This window comes from Polypterus senegalus, chromosome 5 (assembly GCF_016835505.1).
Source record: "Polypterus senegalus isolate Bchr_013 chromosome 5, ASM1683550v1, whole genome shotgun sequence".
NCBI lineage: Eukaryota > Metazoa > Chordata > Cladistia > Polypteriformes > Polypteridae > Polypterus > Polypterus senegalus.
The window spans coordinates 116,007,956-116,025,463 of record NC_053158.1 but is presented as its reverse complement, the minus strand read 5'-3'; the positions used below and the strand labels follow the sequence as shown (position 1 = coordinate 116,025,463).

The 17,508-nt window shown below is 39.6% G+C and overlaps 1 protein-coding gene across 8 annotated transcripts in view; it reads right to left on the bottom strand.

Moving 5' to 3' along the window:
* obscnb (obscurin, cytoskeletal calmodulin and titin-interacting RhoGEF b) overlaps positions 1-17,508 on the bottom strand; it is a 571,330-nt gene that overhangs the window by 218,199 nt on the left and 335,623 nt on the right. For all 8 annotated transcript variants that reach the window (XM_039753252.1, XM_039753258.1, XM_039753256.1 and 5 more), the window contains 2 exons: positions 8,096-8,368; positions 5,936-6,202 (listed from right to left, as the gene is read on the bottom strand). In XM_039753252.1, coding sequence (XP_039609186.1) covers positions 5,936-6,202; positions 8,096-8,368 — 540 coding nt within the window. The remainder of the gene's footprint in view (positions 1-5,935; positions 6,203-8,095; positions 8,369-17,508) is intronic.

Genomic DNA, 17,508 nt, shown 5'->3' with positions numbered 1-17,508 from the left:
CCGAGAGGGGGTGCAGTGAGCTTGATGAGCCCAGAATTAGGATGTCGCGTACTCTTTGCATTATTTGACAGTAAAACTATTTTCAACCATTCTATGATCTGCTTCTCGCAACTGAAAGAGGGCACCATGGCGGATGTTAGCTGACTTGCTGACCAACCACAAGCGTTACCTGGTAGGTAACCACCCATACAATATATACTTACAAGGTGGGACACAAAAATAACCGGATTGGTGCAGCGTTCTAAACATTGTCAACTTCTATATTCTCCCCCTCCCAATCTCTACACTGTTAAATATGTATCTTCCATTGATTGAAACAGTTTTGGAAGTCTTCTTGCTTTAGGCTCTTCAACAGACTTGCCATTTCTGTCTTCACTTCATCCATTGAAGAAAAATGTGTTCCCTTCAGTTCACTTTAAATTTCGGGAACAAGTAAAAATCACAAACAGCTAAATTGGGCAAATAATGAGGATGATCAAGGACAGGAATGTATTTGTCAGTCAAAAACTGCTTTACGGAAAAAGCATTGTGCACAGGAATGTTGTCTTGGTGAAGCACCCACTCCACTCTTGACATGGGTTTTGAACGTCTTCCACATTTTCATGTCCTTCCTTGAAATGTTTATGCCACTCAAAACCATGCCTGTGGGACAAACTGTAATCACCGTACACTATTTTTTATCATTTCTTAAGTTTATGTGGCCATTTTTGTTCAATTTTGAGAAGAAATTTGATGTTGATTTTCTGTTCGATTTTTCACCCAACATTTATAACGGCAACTCATGTAGTGATTGTTGTGCAAATATTGACTGGGCTATTCACAAGACATACCTAGTGGTCGGTGGTTTGAGAGGGTGTGTAGGAGGGGATATAGTTCTATGACTTGCGTTCAGCCAACCTCCAGATGGCTTTCCAGGAAAGTCCCAAGCCCAGTCTGGTTATTTTTGTGTCTCACCTTGTATATATTGATTTGATTAAAAAACACTGACATTCTCAAGCCAACTTAATACATTATAAGGTTCTATGGGGCCAGAGAATATTCTGACAGCATTTGGTGTAAAGCAGGAAATGGCTCTTAACTGAATACACAAACATACACAGGGTCAATTTGGAACCATCACAACCTAACTCCCATGTCTTTATTTGTGGGAGAACCAAAAGAAAACCAGCATTTCCATGAGAAGAACAGGTAAAATACACCCAGACAACTACCAGGTATGGAATTTGAACACAGGATGGTTGATCTTTGACATAGTAGCACTAACCAGTATGCCAGCATATCACCCCTGAAGAAGAAAAACAAATGAGTCATGCACAAAGAGTGTTAGGAAAAGCATCACTAAAGGGCTTTTTTTCTTTTTTAATGAAGGGTTTCTTCACATTCTCAGAAACTTTAGGAGTGAGAAATCATTAAGCATTTTAAATATACTCATTTACAGTATATCACAAATGGTTGATACATATTATGGTACACTGCTTTTTTCATAATCCTTCTTTTCAGCAGGGATATTACCATAAGAAAATAAACATCATTAAAGATAAGACTAAACCATTGGCTGAGTGAATATACCTGATTCAACAAGGAATGGAAAGAAAATAATATAACCAAATAAACTCCCTACAGTTTTGGCTTTAAGAATAATGGAAAAATAGCATTCCAGAGAGAAGCTCAGGTACATGTAAAATGTCTCCCACAGACAGTGCAGAAAATTAAGTATTTTCTGATGAGTAGCAAATTAAATGAGATGCCCAGAAGCATATAAGACCAGTATAATTAAGGGATAAGTTTGGTATTTTTCAAGTCAAAGGTGTTCTTTACAAAAATTGTATATATGCATTTGCCATGTGAAGCCGTGTTCTACAATTAAGCATTTTCTATAAATTAAAAAAAAAAAAACATAGCCAGTTGCAGTGTTTTATTATGTAACTTATAAGGCACAAGGTGCCACCTGAAAGTAAAAAAAACATATCTAAAAACATATCAAATTCATCCTCTTTGAAGTGGCAATAGTTTCAACATAATAAAACATGCCTTTGAAGTTTGGGACACATTTGTGACAACAAAAGAGATCAGGAAATAATCATTTTATTGCATATTCCTTGTACTATTTTTCTTGAGTTAAAGATAAGTTTTCTATTTGCTTGACTGATAAATGTGGCCTTCCTGGGAGAGTTTCTCACATAAATACATAAATAAATCAACATGATACGAAGCAAGTGGTAGGAAAAGTTCACTGTGAATGCTTTTCAAGAGGAAAACATGTCCCTGGGAGTAAAAAGGTTATTGTGGAGAAAGACAGCTTGCCTTCCTTTACAAAACCTGAATCTCATAATATTAGTATTTTCTTTTAGAAAGTGACCTGTATAAGCTATTTGTACAGTGTGTGTGAAGCAGATCAATGCTCAACAACTTTCTTTACTTGAAAAGGGGATGTATTCAGTAAGTTCTTAGACTTATGTTTATATTTTTATTCTAATGACCCATAGGTCCAATTATAGAATGCCAAAATTTGAAAATGTACTTTTTTAAACATTTATAGAGAAATTTTAACTATAGAACACAATTTCACATGGCAAATGCATAAACCTTGTTAGTGAAGAAATAACTGACTGGATAAACACCAAAATTATTTTTTAACATAAGAAATTTGACAATTGAAAGGAGACCATTCAGACCATCAAGTTTGTTTGTTTAAATTTGTTTAAATTGCTCTATTTCTGACAAAGGAGTCATATTTAGCCTATCATAATTTGAATAAAATAGCCAGAGATCTAGAGCCATTTTATAAGCATTTTTCTTTTTGACACTAACCATTTTAAAATTTACATACAGTATGTAAAAATATTATGTATAAGCTATACATGTTAAGTCTATAACCACATTACAAATCTAAGTAGAAGAAAATATTTAGGACTTGCAAGTGATGCTTTTCTTTCTTTTTATTAATAACAGTTTCAAATACTGCTTTCCAATATCACCATTTATCTTGTGGGGAACACCTTCAAAATTATATAAAAAAGTCTCCTATAAATTGATTAGCCTTATCTCTCAAGTCTGCCTTAGTTTTTCTTAGACACAAGTATCCAGTCCGCATCACTGTTCTGACACTCTTTTTTTGTTATAGTATATATATTGCAGGAAGCCCCCCATGCCCCAATTTTAAGGCCTTTGCTATTTCTGGAAATCAAAACAAAGGAGACCAGGAGGAATCTAACCCCTCAGAAAAACATTTGGAACTCATTTTTTCCCAGGTTTCTATCTATTATTGAACTGCATATTCCTTTTAATTCTATAATATTCCTCATTTTCAATAAACAGATATATAATCTTTTATTTATGGCACCTTACATACTTTATGTTGTATAAAAATAGTTCTTTTTTCCTGAATAATACTCACACACTGTATTATAAGCTTTTCAATCTTTTCATTTTTCACCAAATAAGCATGTTCCACTTTCACAACTACTAATGCATATCACTTTTACTGTACAGGTCTGCTGGAGCCTATCCCAGGTATCATAACGTGCAAAGCAGGGAGCAAACCCTGGACACAGTGCTAGTCCATCACAGGGCATAATGTACAGGGCATTAGCTTTATTAATTTTTTATATTTTTTCATGTTTTACCATTCTCATTCATGTCCTATAACTCTCAGAATCTGTGCCAGATGCAGTAATTTCTTGATTGAAACCAGCCACTGAGATGATTGCCTGGGTGTCTTTTGAAGGGCATGCTCATTTGCACCTACGCATTGTCATTTTAGGCTAATTTCTGGAGTTTAGTGAAAATCAGAGGAAGAGAATTCAAACATATAGAAAAAATGTAAATTCCCAGCTGAAGTTAATTAAACCAAGGTCTGTCAATAACCAGCATCATAGCTTTGACCCCTTCTTGATACTTATGTAATATTGTTATTTATCTGTATTATTGTTGACAATCCTTGTAAACCCCTTTTATCGCAAAACTACAAAAAACAATATCAAATATTGTCTAAAAAAATAAAGTTTCTTTTATTCATATTAAAACTGAAGTAATTTTAAAATACCAGAAAATATGACAATTCATAGGTGTATAGAAGTTAAAACATGACTGACCATATTTATATATATAATTCACTAAGGCAAGACAACCATGGAAAGCACGCCGGAAAGGGCGTGGATTCACTAAGCCGCCGACAAGTGAGATGCCCATGGCGCAGGCAGGAAGGAGCCACGCCCACCAACTCTAAGACCACTGGATACGACGACAACCACGCCCACCAACTTGGACGCGACGACACAGGAAAAATGACGTCATTTATGTTCGTCTGTCGTAGAGTCCACATGGAGCTCTGAGCCACATTGACTGTTCATAGAGGCATGTTTCTCGCAGAAGTGAATCGCTATATGCAGCGTGTAAAACAGTTTGCGAGGGGTATCCTATGGGATCCTTAAAACAATCCTTTAAAACTGAGGTTAAAACATAATGAAGGAAGCAGTCTTTAAAAACCAATAAGCCCTGTGCCTCTGTTTCATTACTGTCTCAGCTGCTTCACCAATGCAGGCCCTGCAACAGTCGAGATGCTCTCTCAGCAGCTGACCTTCTCTGTGCCTGACCGGTTCACACAGAGGCACCACACGATGCGGCAGGACTAGCTAAGAGGAGGCATGTTTGTCACGGATGTAAATCGCTGTATGCGGCGTGTAAAACAGTTTCCGACGGGTTTCCCATGGTCTTAGACTCGGTGGCCGGGTCAGTTGCTCTTGCGACTGGTCACATGACCAGGCAGTGTGTATGCTTCGAGTACGAGGGTGGACGCAACAGGACCATCTAAGAAAAATCATGTTGCGGCTGTGAATCGCTGTATGTAGTGTCTATCTAAAACAGTTTGTTTGTCGCAGATGTGAATCGCTGTATGCGGCGTGTAGAGCAGTTCGCGAGGGGTATCCCATGGTCTTACAGTTGGTGGGCGAGTCTCTGTTAGTTGCTCTTGCGAGCGGGCACATGACTAGGCAGTGTGTGTGCTTCGAGAGTGTGGGTGGACGCGACAGCACCATCTAAGAAGATTCATATTTGTCTCAGATGTAAATTGCTGTATGCAGCATGTAAAACAATTTGTCGAAAATGTGAATCGCTGTATGCAGCGTGTAAAATGCTGTATTGTATGTTGCCCTCTCCAGAGTTACATCTTTTCATTCACCTACAGTCGTATACACAATGAAGTAACCAGTCTTTAAAAAACGAGTTTTCGGTTACGACGCATGACCGCGTGCACCATAGCAAACTGTTTTATACGCTAGATACAGCAATTCGCATCCGCGACAAACATGCGTCTTCTTAGATGTTCCTGCACTTTGTACACACCGCCCTCCCACCTCACTACCACCGTGGTCGGGTGTCTTGGTTGATTATATATAGAAAGGCAGCCAAAACCGCGCAGAGCAATGAAAAGTCTACGTGAGTCACAGCTGCATCTGGACTGTGCAAAGACAACAACGACTCGAGAGACGAATTGGAGGTGGGCACATGAGCAGGTAGTGCATACTGGACGAGAAATCAACAGACTAGCATGATGGAGGCAGCGGAGTGGACGTTCTTCCCTCTCCTCCCGTTCCATCCTCCACGCCTGAGCACCGCACGGACGATTGTGTGTTGGTTTGTTCCGTGCATTGTTACAATGTTGCTTTTCTTGCTGATTTATTACATCTCCGATTTTTCAAATGTTAATTTTCTCCCTGTGCTTAAAAATCATTAAAAAACCGGCCTGATTATGCGGCGTACAGTACGCTGCGGGTTGGCTAGTATGATATATTACCCATTACCCATATCATGATATAGCATTTGACAAACAAAGCATTCTCCATTTTGTTAAAATCAAACTGATCACACTGCTTTATTAGTAAAAATGTTCTGGTTTGAAATTTACCATTTTCACCATAGTGTTTTGGAAGCTCACCTTTCACGGTCAAGGAGGCAGTGGATTGCTGATTCCCAGTGTCACATGTGTAATCTGCTGAATCAGACAACTTCAGATTTTTGATATAAAGCTTTGTAACTTTGCCTTCAGCCTTCATTTCATACTTATTACTGGGATGGAGGACCACATCTCCTTTTCTCCAAGTTACTGAAGCGATAGGTTTAGAGAGTTCACATTGCAATATAGCCGTATTACCTACTTCTGCTGTTTCATTCTGCAGCAAATGGGTAAACAGCACTGGAGCAGCTACAAAAACAAAAACCCCAAACAACACTCATGGTTAAAATTGTAAATACTCCATAGAGAAACCACAGACACTTAGTGTTTCCCTTCTGTGGTACTTTACACTAAAGCAAAAACTCCATCCTGCCACATTAATTTGGCATTTGATACTTGACAAGAAAGATGGGTAGTCTTTCATCCACTTACTTGGAAAACCAGTAGAGATGCCATTTACTTCAGCTTTCTCTTTCTCTCTCTATTTGATTTGCCACATAAAAACTTGATGATATTCTTTTGTTTCTAGTTCACTTGCTAAGTACACAGACTTGTCTCTTTCTATTGCATTGTGTTAAGCTGAATCTTTGCACAAATTGTTTATTATTGTTTATGTCTATTCAAATTAAGCATTCCTCGCCATAACATTTTGAAACCACTTAGATCTTTATAGAAATGTAATGTTGAATCTTACAATGCTAATGATTTGCTACATTCTGTAAAATGTTGGAAAGAAAGTACACATAGAGCCCGGTGATACCGATAAAAGGTATAATTATATTTCAGATATAGTGGTTCACAAAGTGCTGTATGCCAGAGTTTCAAATTACCTGGACTGGAAACAACAAAATTAAGGCTTTCCTGTGTTTCAAATAAACATAACTTGTAAATAATATAACATAGTATAATAAAACATATTTTTGTCCGTTTGTTTGCATATCATTCAAAATCAGCTGAATTGATTTTTATAAAATTTTACATATGCATTGCCATAACTTGAAATATAGATAATATAGTGTATCAGGTAATGGGCTGTAATGGGAAGAAGCTGCCCCAAAACCAGTGTTGATGTGGAGATTACAATTCCATAAGGCAGTAGGAGTGCACAGGGGCTGATGGGGGAACACCTTTATGACTGCGCACAAAGTCTTGTACTGACAATAGTGGGATCTCACTGTAAAACAGGTAAAGCTTTTTCTTCTCAGTTAATACGATTACAATTTCATTGTCTCGCTCGATTACAGCATTTTTCTTAGAGTACACCTTTCTGTCTCAACGTGAGATGTGTTTACCCATGTTGAATTTCCAAAAGACTGCCTTTCCCTGTTTATTTTCATCTAGATCCTTTCCGAAAAATATATGGTTCTAAGGGGGCTATACACTGTTGCCAAGCCCTTAAGTAGCAATGTTCCTTTCTATCAAACACTAAAAAAATAAAAGTAAAAAAACATTTCAGCCAACAACAAAAATGGTCAACATTTAAAAAACAAATAAACATTTGCTTTCTTAACTTAGTCCATTATAGAAATACTAGCTGTGTAAGCCTGTGCTGTAAAAAGCCCGGGGTCCTAGAAACTATTGAAATTGTCAGAAAAAAATTTGAAATGTAGAGATGTCAGATAATTGAAAGGAACTACTTTGGGCGTCTCTCTCCTAGGAGGTTTCGTTTCGCTGCCGTGTTTGCATTGCTTGTGTATTAGTGGCAGGAGGAAAAATAAAAGGGATACCATTTTGCTGGTGTGCTTGCCTCGCTTGTGTATTAGTTCCTAAGCGAGGGCCTCTTTCTTTGGAGGTTTCATTTAGCCGACATGCTAGCCTCATTTGTGTTAGACGACTAAGCAAGTGTCTGCTTCCTCGGAGGTGGAGCCCTTACCCTGACTCCACCTCCCACTTCCGGACTGGACAGACAGACAGACAGACAGACAGACAGACACACTTCTACGCATAGACATCTATATATAAGATACTTTGGTAAGGCTGGGTACACCAGCTAGCATAATATAGGTTTTCAGTCAAATTCAGTCATAGTTTTCAGTCAACTTGAAGAGTACCTGACCCTTTAATGAAAAAAGCTAGTTTAGAAGATTAATACATAAATAAACAACATTTACACAGAAAACATAACTTTATGTGAGCACTTGCCTTTGACAATAAGTTCTGCAGATGACATAATGTCTCTCATCTTGAAGGTTAGAGTGCCAGAATCCTCACATGAGACATTATGCAAAAGAAGAGTATGAGCTTTGTTGTCTCTTATTCCAATCTCATTGAGTTCATTATTCTGGAGTTCCGTACCCGCCAGGGTCCAAATCACCCCTTGGACATCAGCACAGGAGACCACACACTCAAAGAAGGCATCCTCATTTTCAAACACTTCCACATTTGATAATGGTTTAACAATATACATTTCTGGCTCTGGTAAACATGAAAAAGACACAATCATTAGTAGTACTACTACTAATTTAACAAATGCAAACTCTTCAAGATTAATTGAAGAAGCTGCAAAGACTGAATCACCAATGCTAGCATTAGTTTAACATTTGTCTGTCTTAATAAGACCATTTAAAAAGAATTAGTTCTTATATAGACAATTTAAATGACTTACTGATCTGGGGGCATGTAGCAAACCTTCTTGTGGTGCCCCTGTTAATCTGCCCTACCAGACAGAGACCAATTGCTACACTACACAGTCCACTAGCCAGACACTACCCAAACTTCGAAAAGTCTACCACAAATCCCATACCTAAATCTCAACACCGACAAATCTGAATTGACATGAAGCCCATAATAAAACCTAGAGAGACACAATCAAAACCAAAGTTTAACTTTCAGAAAGCCAAATGGGAGAAATTTACAGCAGACCTGGAAGCTAACATCTTAAATATTAGACCCATCCCACAGTGCTATGCAGAGTTTCAGCATACTGTATGGGAGTTCTCTAAAAGTAACATCCCAAGGGGCTGTAAGAAAGAGTATATCTCTTTACAGAGATTACATTCAAACATATAATGAGGGCCCCTTTGCTGAGAATATAATAGAGCTTGGGGAAACCGTAATGACCTTATTAAATGGGGAAAGTAAAGATCGTTGGAAGGAAGTCATAATGAACATCAATATGACTAGTAATAGCAAATTGGCCTGGGCTACAATTAGGAAACTAAATTATGAAAAGAAACCTCCCAAACATACGACAGCTGTAAAACCTAATGAGGTGGCACATCAGTTGTTACTCAACGGTAAACCACCAAGGAAGGAAAATGGTTATCTCAAGAAAATTAAAAAAAACATGGGTCGGGTCATGAACACCAGTGACAGCCACTTTAATCCGTCATAGAAGAACTGAATAACACTTTAAAGCAACTGAAGCCGGGTAAAACTGCTGGATTAGACGGGATTACAACAGAGATCATACTGCACGTTGGTGATAAAACTAAACAGTGGCTTCTATCATTGTTTAACATCTGTGCCGTATCATATTGCATCCCGAAGATCTAGAGATCAGTTTCATTGTTGTGCATCTTATATAAGGTATATGAAAGGATGAAACTGGCACGCATATCCCCGACCATCGAGGATCAAATGTCACCACACCAAGCAGGCTTTCACCCCAGTCGATCTTGTTGCGGCCAAGTCTTGAACCTAACTCAATGCATTGAAGATGGATTTGAGCAGAAACTAAATACAGGGGCAGTGTTTGTAGACCTTTCCATTGCCTATGATACAGTGAACCACAGAGCACTTCTTCTGAAATTTGCTAGAACCATACAAAACAGCACATTAGTTCATATAATCAAGTCACTACTGGTCAACAGAAGGTTCTACATAGAAATGGACGGTAAAAAGAGTCGCTAGAGGAATCAGAAAAACAGGCTGCCTCAAGGTTCAGTGCTGGCTCCCGTTCTGTTCAATATCTATACCAATGACCAGCTTGTGTTCACCAACAATAGGAGTTTCAGCCTCCCAGTGTGTTTCCTTCTAAGATATCCAAAGGGGACTTACCAATGCCCTCAGCATCTTCTCAGAGTATTACACTAAATGGTTCCTTAATGTCAACCCATGGAAGACACAGGTCTATACCTTCCATCTTAACAATAGACAAGCAAACACAACTCTAGAGATCAGATGGAATAATGAAGCATTGAAGAACACCAAACATCCTGTTTACTTAAGCATCACTCTGGACAGGACACTCTCTTTTAAAGAACATATTTTTAAACTCATAAAGAAGATATCCAGCAGGAATAATCTCCTTACCAAACTAGCAAACACATCCTGGGGAGCAGACCCTAAGACCCTGTGATCAACAGCTATGGTACTCTGTTATTCAACTGCAGACTGCAGTATTCCGCACCAGTGTGGGGTAGGTCAACCCATGCCAACAAGAATGACCCTGAGCTAAATAGTGCATGCCGAACAACGTGCCTTCCTGCTTTATACAGGCTGGCCGGGATCACACCTCCCCATATACGACGAGAAAGTAGTTCAAGAGTAGAAAGTTTCAAGCAACTGATGGACTCCAGATACCCACTTCACCATCACTAGGAGGTAAATCGCTGACTGCCTTCTTGTAGGAGCTTCGCCACAGTGGAACCCCTTAATCCAAAGCAGCCCACAAAACATAGGCTTGAGAGATGGTGAGAGATTGACTGTAGCCCTTGCAATGAAGCTCTTCCTACACCTCAAGAGCATCTACCCAATGGAACATCCCTCTCTAGGAAAGACTGGGTTGTGCTTAACCGAGCTAGGTTAAAGGTGGGCAAAACAAGGGACAACCTCTTTAGATGGGGCCTCACAACAAGCGCTGAATGTCCCTGTGGTGAGCCCACTCAAACTATGGACCACATTCTCCATAAATGTTCCCGAGGTCCCACATGTACCGATGAAGATTTTAAGGATGCTAATGACGCCGCTGTTACCTGGATACACCAGTGGCGTGATAAGATATGGTGACTTACTGATGTAATATGTGTAGTAGAGACTTCTGTTTAAGATGACTTACTGTAGAGCTGCATTGGTGTCTCAGGGATATGAAGGTTGCAGGACTTAGCAAAGTCGTCAGTAGTAAAGGTGTCTGCAAAGGCCTTTGGTTCTAAAGTAATTTAGTTCTTTTTTTGTGAAATTTGTAGAAATTATTAACCTACCATGCAATTTTATCAGGATGGTGTAGCAACAACAATAACAACATTTATTTATATAGCCCATTTTCATACAAGAAATGTAGCTCAAAGTGCTTTACATATTGAAGAATAGAAGAATAAAAGACACAGTAAGAAAATAAAATAAGTCAACATTAATTAACATAGAATAAGAGTAAGGTCCGATGGCCAGGGTGTACAGAAAAAAACAAAAAAAAAAACTCCAGATGGCTGGAGAAAAAAATAAAATCTGTAGGGATTCCAGACCATGAGACCGCCCAGTCCCCTCTGGGCATTCTACTTAACATAGATGAAACAGTCCTCTTTGTATTTAGGGATCTCACGGAAGGACTTAATGATGATAGTCACGTAGACTTCTGGCTTTTAGTCTATCAATGTTGGAGCATCATGATGCTTTGAGTAGGTGGTGGTGGTGCATGCCGCCACCACAAAGAAACCAGAAAAAGAAACAGAAGAGAGAGTAGGGGTCAGTACGGATTTTAGAGCCACCATGAATAGTTATTATGATGAATTGAACATACAGAGTATCAGGATAAAGTTAAAGTGAAGTTATGAAAAGGCCATGTTAAAGTAATGTGTTTTCAGCAGTGTTTTAAAGTGCTCTAACTGTATTAGCCTGGCGAGTTCCTATTGGTAGGCTATTCCAGATTTTAGGTGCATAACAGCAGAAGGCCGCCTCACCACTTCTTTTAAGTTTTGCTTTTGGAATTGTAAGGAGACACTCATTTGAGGATCTAAGGTTATGATTTGGAATATAAGGTGTCAGACATTCCGATATATAAGATGGAGCGAGATTATTTAAGGCTTTATAAACCATAAGCAGAATTTTAAAGTCAATTCTGAAAGACACAGGTAACCAGTGTAGTGACATCAAAACTGGAGAAATGTGTTCGGATTTTCTTTTCCTAGTTAGGATTCTAGCAGCTGCATTCTGCATTCATTGCAAATGATTTATGTCTTTTTTGGGTAGTCCTGAGAGCAGTACGTTACAGTAATCTAAGTGACTGAAAACAAAAGCGTGAATTAATTACTCATCATCTTTCAATGATATAAGAGGTCCAACTTTTGCTATGTTTCTTAAGTGAAAAAATGCTGTCCTAGTGGTCTGATGAATATGCAATTTAAAATTCAGGTTACAGTCAACAGTTACCCCTAAGTTTTTTACTTCCGTCTTAACTTAAACAAAGAGTATCTGTGGGTTGTGCTTCTGCTTTGTTACTAATGAAGTTCTTTTCATGGGCTTAATGATCTTTGTACTGATGTTGTTTGTGAATAAGTCAGAATGAGAATCAGCACCAACAAATCAGAGGTATATGCCTCAGTTTTAAGAAAGAGGAGGACGAAGTTACCTGGGGTGAGTGGTGGAGGAAGAAAAGAGTGCTTTGCCATGTGTTTTAGTTGGTGTGTTATGCTTGGAACTGTCTACTGCCAGTGGGAAATGGGGAAGACATGCACCCACAGGCAAAGAAAAATACAATAGTTTATTTATTTTATGTGTGCCTCTGTGTCCAGTCTGTGTTGGGTGTCTATATAGCACCTTTTCACATCCATCCATCCATTATCCAATCTGCTATATCCTAACTACAGGGTCACGGGGGTCTGCTGAAGCCAATCCCAGCCAACACAGAGCGCAAGGCAAGAAATAAACCCTGGGCAGGGTGCCAGCCCACCGCAGGGCACACACACACACACACCAAGCACACACTAGGGACAATGTAGAATCACCAATGCACCTAACCTGCATAATAAAGTTTTCAGTCGTCACCATGCCGTTGTCGGGTGAGCATCAAGGCTTCGTAGTGGAGGCTTTTTTCAAAAATGGCGAATCTGTAGCTGCAACGCAGAGGGTGTTTTGCATGCGGTTCGGTTTACGTGCTGATGAAAGTGTTCCAGACCAGGAAACGATTTTGCTGTGGGTTCAAAGAGTAAGGGCAACAGGAGGTTTTCAAACATCGTCCTCGGTCCTTGGACCAACTAAAGGAGGCTATTCAAGAAGAAATTGACGGAATTTTGCCCTACATGCTAGTGAGAGTGATGGAAAACTTCCAAGAATGGCTCCAAATGTGTATCAGTCATCAAGGTCACCATTTGGACGATGTAATTTTTAAAACTTAAAAAAAAAAAAAAAGTAAAAAAACTTTTATATATCTACATTTGGGAAATAAAAAGTTTTTGGTGATACCTCGTAGCATTTTTTTTCATTCCCCTTTGAAATGTGGGAGTTATTTCTGCCGCACCCTGTAAATGTAGTTTTAAGCTTTCGCATGTGAAGTGGAGTCTTAAAGAAGATACAAGTATATTTTTCCAAGGTTAGAATGAGGTAAATGAGTAATAAACTTACTCCAGAAATCAAGGATAAGGTGATGGGAAAGCCCACACACCCCTCCTATGGACCAGTGCTAGGATCAATAGGACAATATGCAAAACAGCTTTATTATCAAAGCGGTGTTCAGAATAATGGGAGAAACTAAGGGACTGATTATTGTAAATAAGTAAAAATTCTACAGAGTACTTATAGGAGCCTATGATTCTCCCACGATACAGTGGAAGTATAATATTGGGAGACTGAGTGGGTTGGCTGAAAGCCTTTGTGTACCGCTTCACTGCTGGTTTTCATTCTTCCTTTAAAACCAGTGTAGGGCTGGCAGATGGCAAAAAAAAATGCTGCCTAATGCTTCTCTGGAGGAATACCTAGGTCATAGGTTCACTTAACATGCACACGTACCGGTCCCGGTACATAACTACGATTGGACGACCTCACAGCCATGTGTGCATGCCCCTCTGTCATGCACCTCGACATACTACACATCAAATGAAAATTCAGAGTCTCGTCTTTCCGATGATATAAACCATTTTGACACACAACAACCACAGCACTGACACTAAATCCTTTTTTACAGAGAAGTAAATACTTTTAAGAGCTGACTTTTCCTACCTTTGACTACCTTTGAAGGCTCTCTGCAAGTCAAACATCAATATTTCCGAGCAATATTGATCTCATTCTGTCCATAAGGCTCCAGGGAATATAATCCAGTAAAACGATTAGGTCCAAAACACACGATAGATCCTCAAAGGGACAAAAACTCCAGAAAACGTTTCTTAACTTGAGACTAGCTCCGACATTTTTTTTCATTTCTATTGGTCATATCAGACGTAATTTGTTTCTGTCGGCAATAACCATGCTAAAGCATGTTACACGGAAGTGTTAGCTTCTGATTGACACCTAAGTTGGCCAATTACGAGGGGTCTGGGGGTGACTGGCACCTCGTATAGCCAACGAGTGTCACAGACAGCTGAACGATGACGCACAACTCCAAACCCTGGTAGAATCTACCAGTTTGATTGGACGCTGTGAGTGACACTCCAAACTTACAACCAATGAGCAGCTGAGCACGCCGATATGTAACTTGCCATGCCAACTTGTAAACAAAACCGATCGAGCTGCGAAGCTGGCATTTGTGCCAGTCTGCAGACTTGGTGCGTGGTTGTTTATTGTGATTTCACCTAGTTTTTCGCATTTGAAATATGGATAAACGTACAGATAAACGTAAATACACTCTCAATGAAGTAGTAGAGGCATGTACGCGGCGTGACAGTGATCAATCGGACCAGGATAAGTCTGAGGCAGAGAGCGACATGTGACACGCCCTTGTGCTTTCTGCCTGCTAGGGATTGCTACAATCAGTGGCACATGGAAAAACGCTGAGCTGTGTTGTAACAGTTTGTAAAAAAATGTATATAGTTTGTGTGCATTTTATAAAAAAAAAAAAGTAAAAAATAAAATATATATATTTTTTGGCCCATAAGACTTGTTTTGACTATTTTTATATTGAAATGTGTATTTTTTATTGTTTTTATTATGGAATATGAATTTCCATAACTAATAGAGTGACACTGTGTGTAGATATAGATTCCTTTAGGTGTAAGCTTTCAGTAAAGCCTTCATTGATATATGTGGGTTGAAGCATTCAAAAGTAATTGCACTTTTTCCATACGTTCCAAAATGTAGATAATGGATAAACCATAGGTCCCTCTAAAAAGCACCTGGACATGCCCACATAAAAACTGGTGTAAAAATGTCAATTTTACAGATATTCTTTTCAAATTTGAAATGTGGGTAGTCAACAAGTTATTCTGTTGGTACATAGTGTGTTTCTGTCCCCACCTACCTACTGCAGCTATAGAGGCCTTTATTTTCACAAAAAAACTTAAGCGAGAACAAAAAAATGCATTTTTTCTGTGAGTTCTAATGTGCATAACTTTTGATCAGTCACACCTACAGTGATTCTGACTACTAAGGGTGAAACTAGAGAATGTTACCTTTACAAAGAGACCAAACATGTGTTTATTCTCCAGACAGTTCAATAACAGCAATGATTCTAATTTGGAGAGGTCAAATTACAAGCGATTTAGCAAAAATGACCCCACTTGATAATTAAGCCAAACCCTTTGTAAGGTGATTTTGAGCCAATCACTTTAGAATAGGCCCACACCTGAATTACACTAGCAGTTCCATTGGAGTGAGGGGACAGCAGGTAAAAATCCAATAATATCGCTCCATTGAGAAGGTCTGGGGTCATTGGGTTAATTTTAGTAAACAACTAATTTAGATTATCTAAGGAAGGGCTTCATTCTCTCAATATAGCAGATACCACCCTACGGTTCAGGTTTTAATGCAAAAGAACTAGATTACTCTGATGGGTTATCCCTAGGAGGCTCTAGATGGAGCACCAAACTGACCTTAGCAGAAAGCTGAATTAGTGAAATACCAGGGACGCATCCAAATAGGGAGGGCTGAATTAATAGGTCACTCAAAGGAAGAGTGTAGTTAAGGTAAAAAAAAAAGAGAATAAAGGAAAGAAAAAGAAGAAGAGAGTGAACGTTTATTAGAGATAATAACATTGAGACAAGAGCACAATCTGTTCCATGGAAGATGCAAGACACAGGGAACCTGATGGCTAGCCTCCCCATCATATATGAGAGTGGAGGGAAGTGGATTAGAACATTTGTGTATGTCAAGTAACTAAAATGGAAACAAAAGGGACAGTCAAAAGGTAGAAAAAAGAGGTGGAAATAAAGCAACAGATTACAGATGAAGTATTACAATACTGACTAATACTGAGCAAAACTTTCAAGTCTTTATACCTCCAGACAAAAGTTGTTCTTCTTAGCTCATTGAAGATAACAGCAGTTGAATCTGAATGTGGAGAATGGGCTGAAAAAAAGTTGTGCAAACAAACAAATTAACTCCAAGAGAAACAAGCCATACTAGAAAGGTGATCAAGCCATTGGCTAATTGACTACTGAACCTCCATTTCTTGTAAAATACTCAAGTTCTAGTTAAAGGGATCACAGGTCCCTAATGCAGACAAGCCAACTTATGGTGTTATTGTGGTATAGCGGGTCCACAGCGTTTTCAGTAAGGGCCTATTTTAAATAAATAATCACCGCTCTTACGGTGGCTTGACGAGGGGGCGTTGGGCCATGGCAAGCCGCGGGATGATCAGCGGTGTGGGCATTTCTCGCCAAGTGTGCAGGTGAGGAACTGCCCACATCCGTGATTATTCCCGTGGCTAATTTCTTACAGCTGCTATGGTCCCTTGCATTATAAAAAAGAAGCGCGAGTCGGTTCAGGGGAGATCAGAAAAAAACGAAAGGAAAGAGGACGGAGGTTACTGGGAGCAGGAGAGGAAGCAGGTCGGTGGGAGAGAGAGAGAGCCGCGAAGAGCGAGTGGGCGAGCGAGCACTCACGGGAAGCTGCGGGGCCTGGGGTGTTGGGCCTACACCCAGGCGTTTGAGTTGGATGTCGCTCCCGCTGAGCGATCAGGTAGCGGGAGTGACCAAGGGAAAGCGACTGGCCGCAGAGAGGCCGCGGAAAGGCAGCGGAAGTTGGGAGACTTGGTGCTGGAATCCCCAGCGTGGGCGACCTGGCCGTTGTGGGAATCCAAGTCTCCGAGGCTGGGTTGAGTGCCAGACCGAAGCCAGAGATCGTGAGGTCTCCAGTCTCGTGTGAGAGTGAAGGGAAGAGGGCAGCTGCAGCATGAGAGTGGCTCCCCTGTTGCGAAGCCTGGACAGGGAGAAGCAGGGGAGTCGCAAGTTAAATGATGCACCGGGCTTGTTGTTTGTTTGTTTTAAAGACTGCTCCCAAAGAAGCATTTTATCTCGTTTTAAAGGACTGTGTTTTTTCTATTTGATTTTAACCTCCACGTTTTATGGATTATTTATTTATTGAAAGAAAGAACTGCACTTTATGAACACTGTTTATTTTGTTGACTGTTTTAAATAAAAAGCACTGTTGCACTTTTTCAACCATCCCCTTGCTCAGATGTTTATTGCCTCCACTGACTAGCTCATCGGTAACATTACCGACGGTGTTGGGTTGAAGGGCTCCCGAACAGC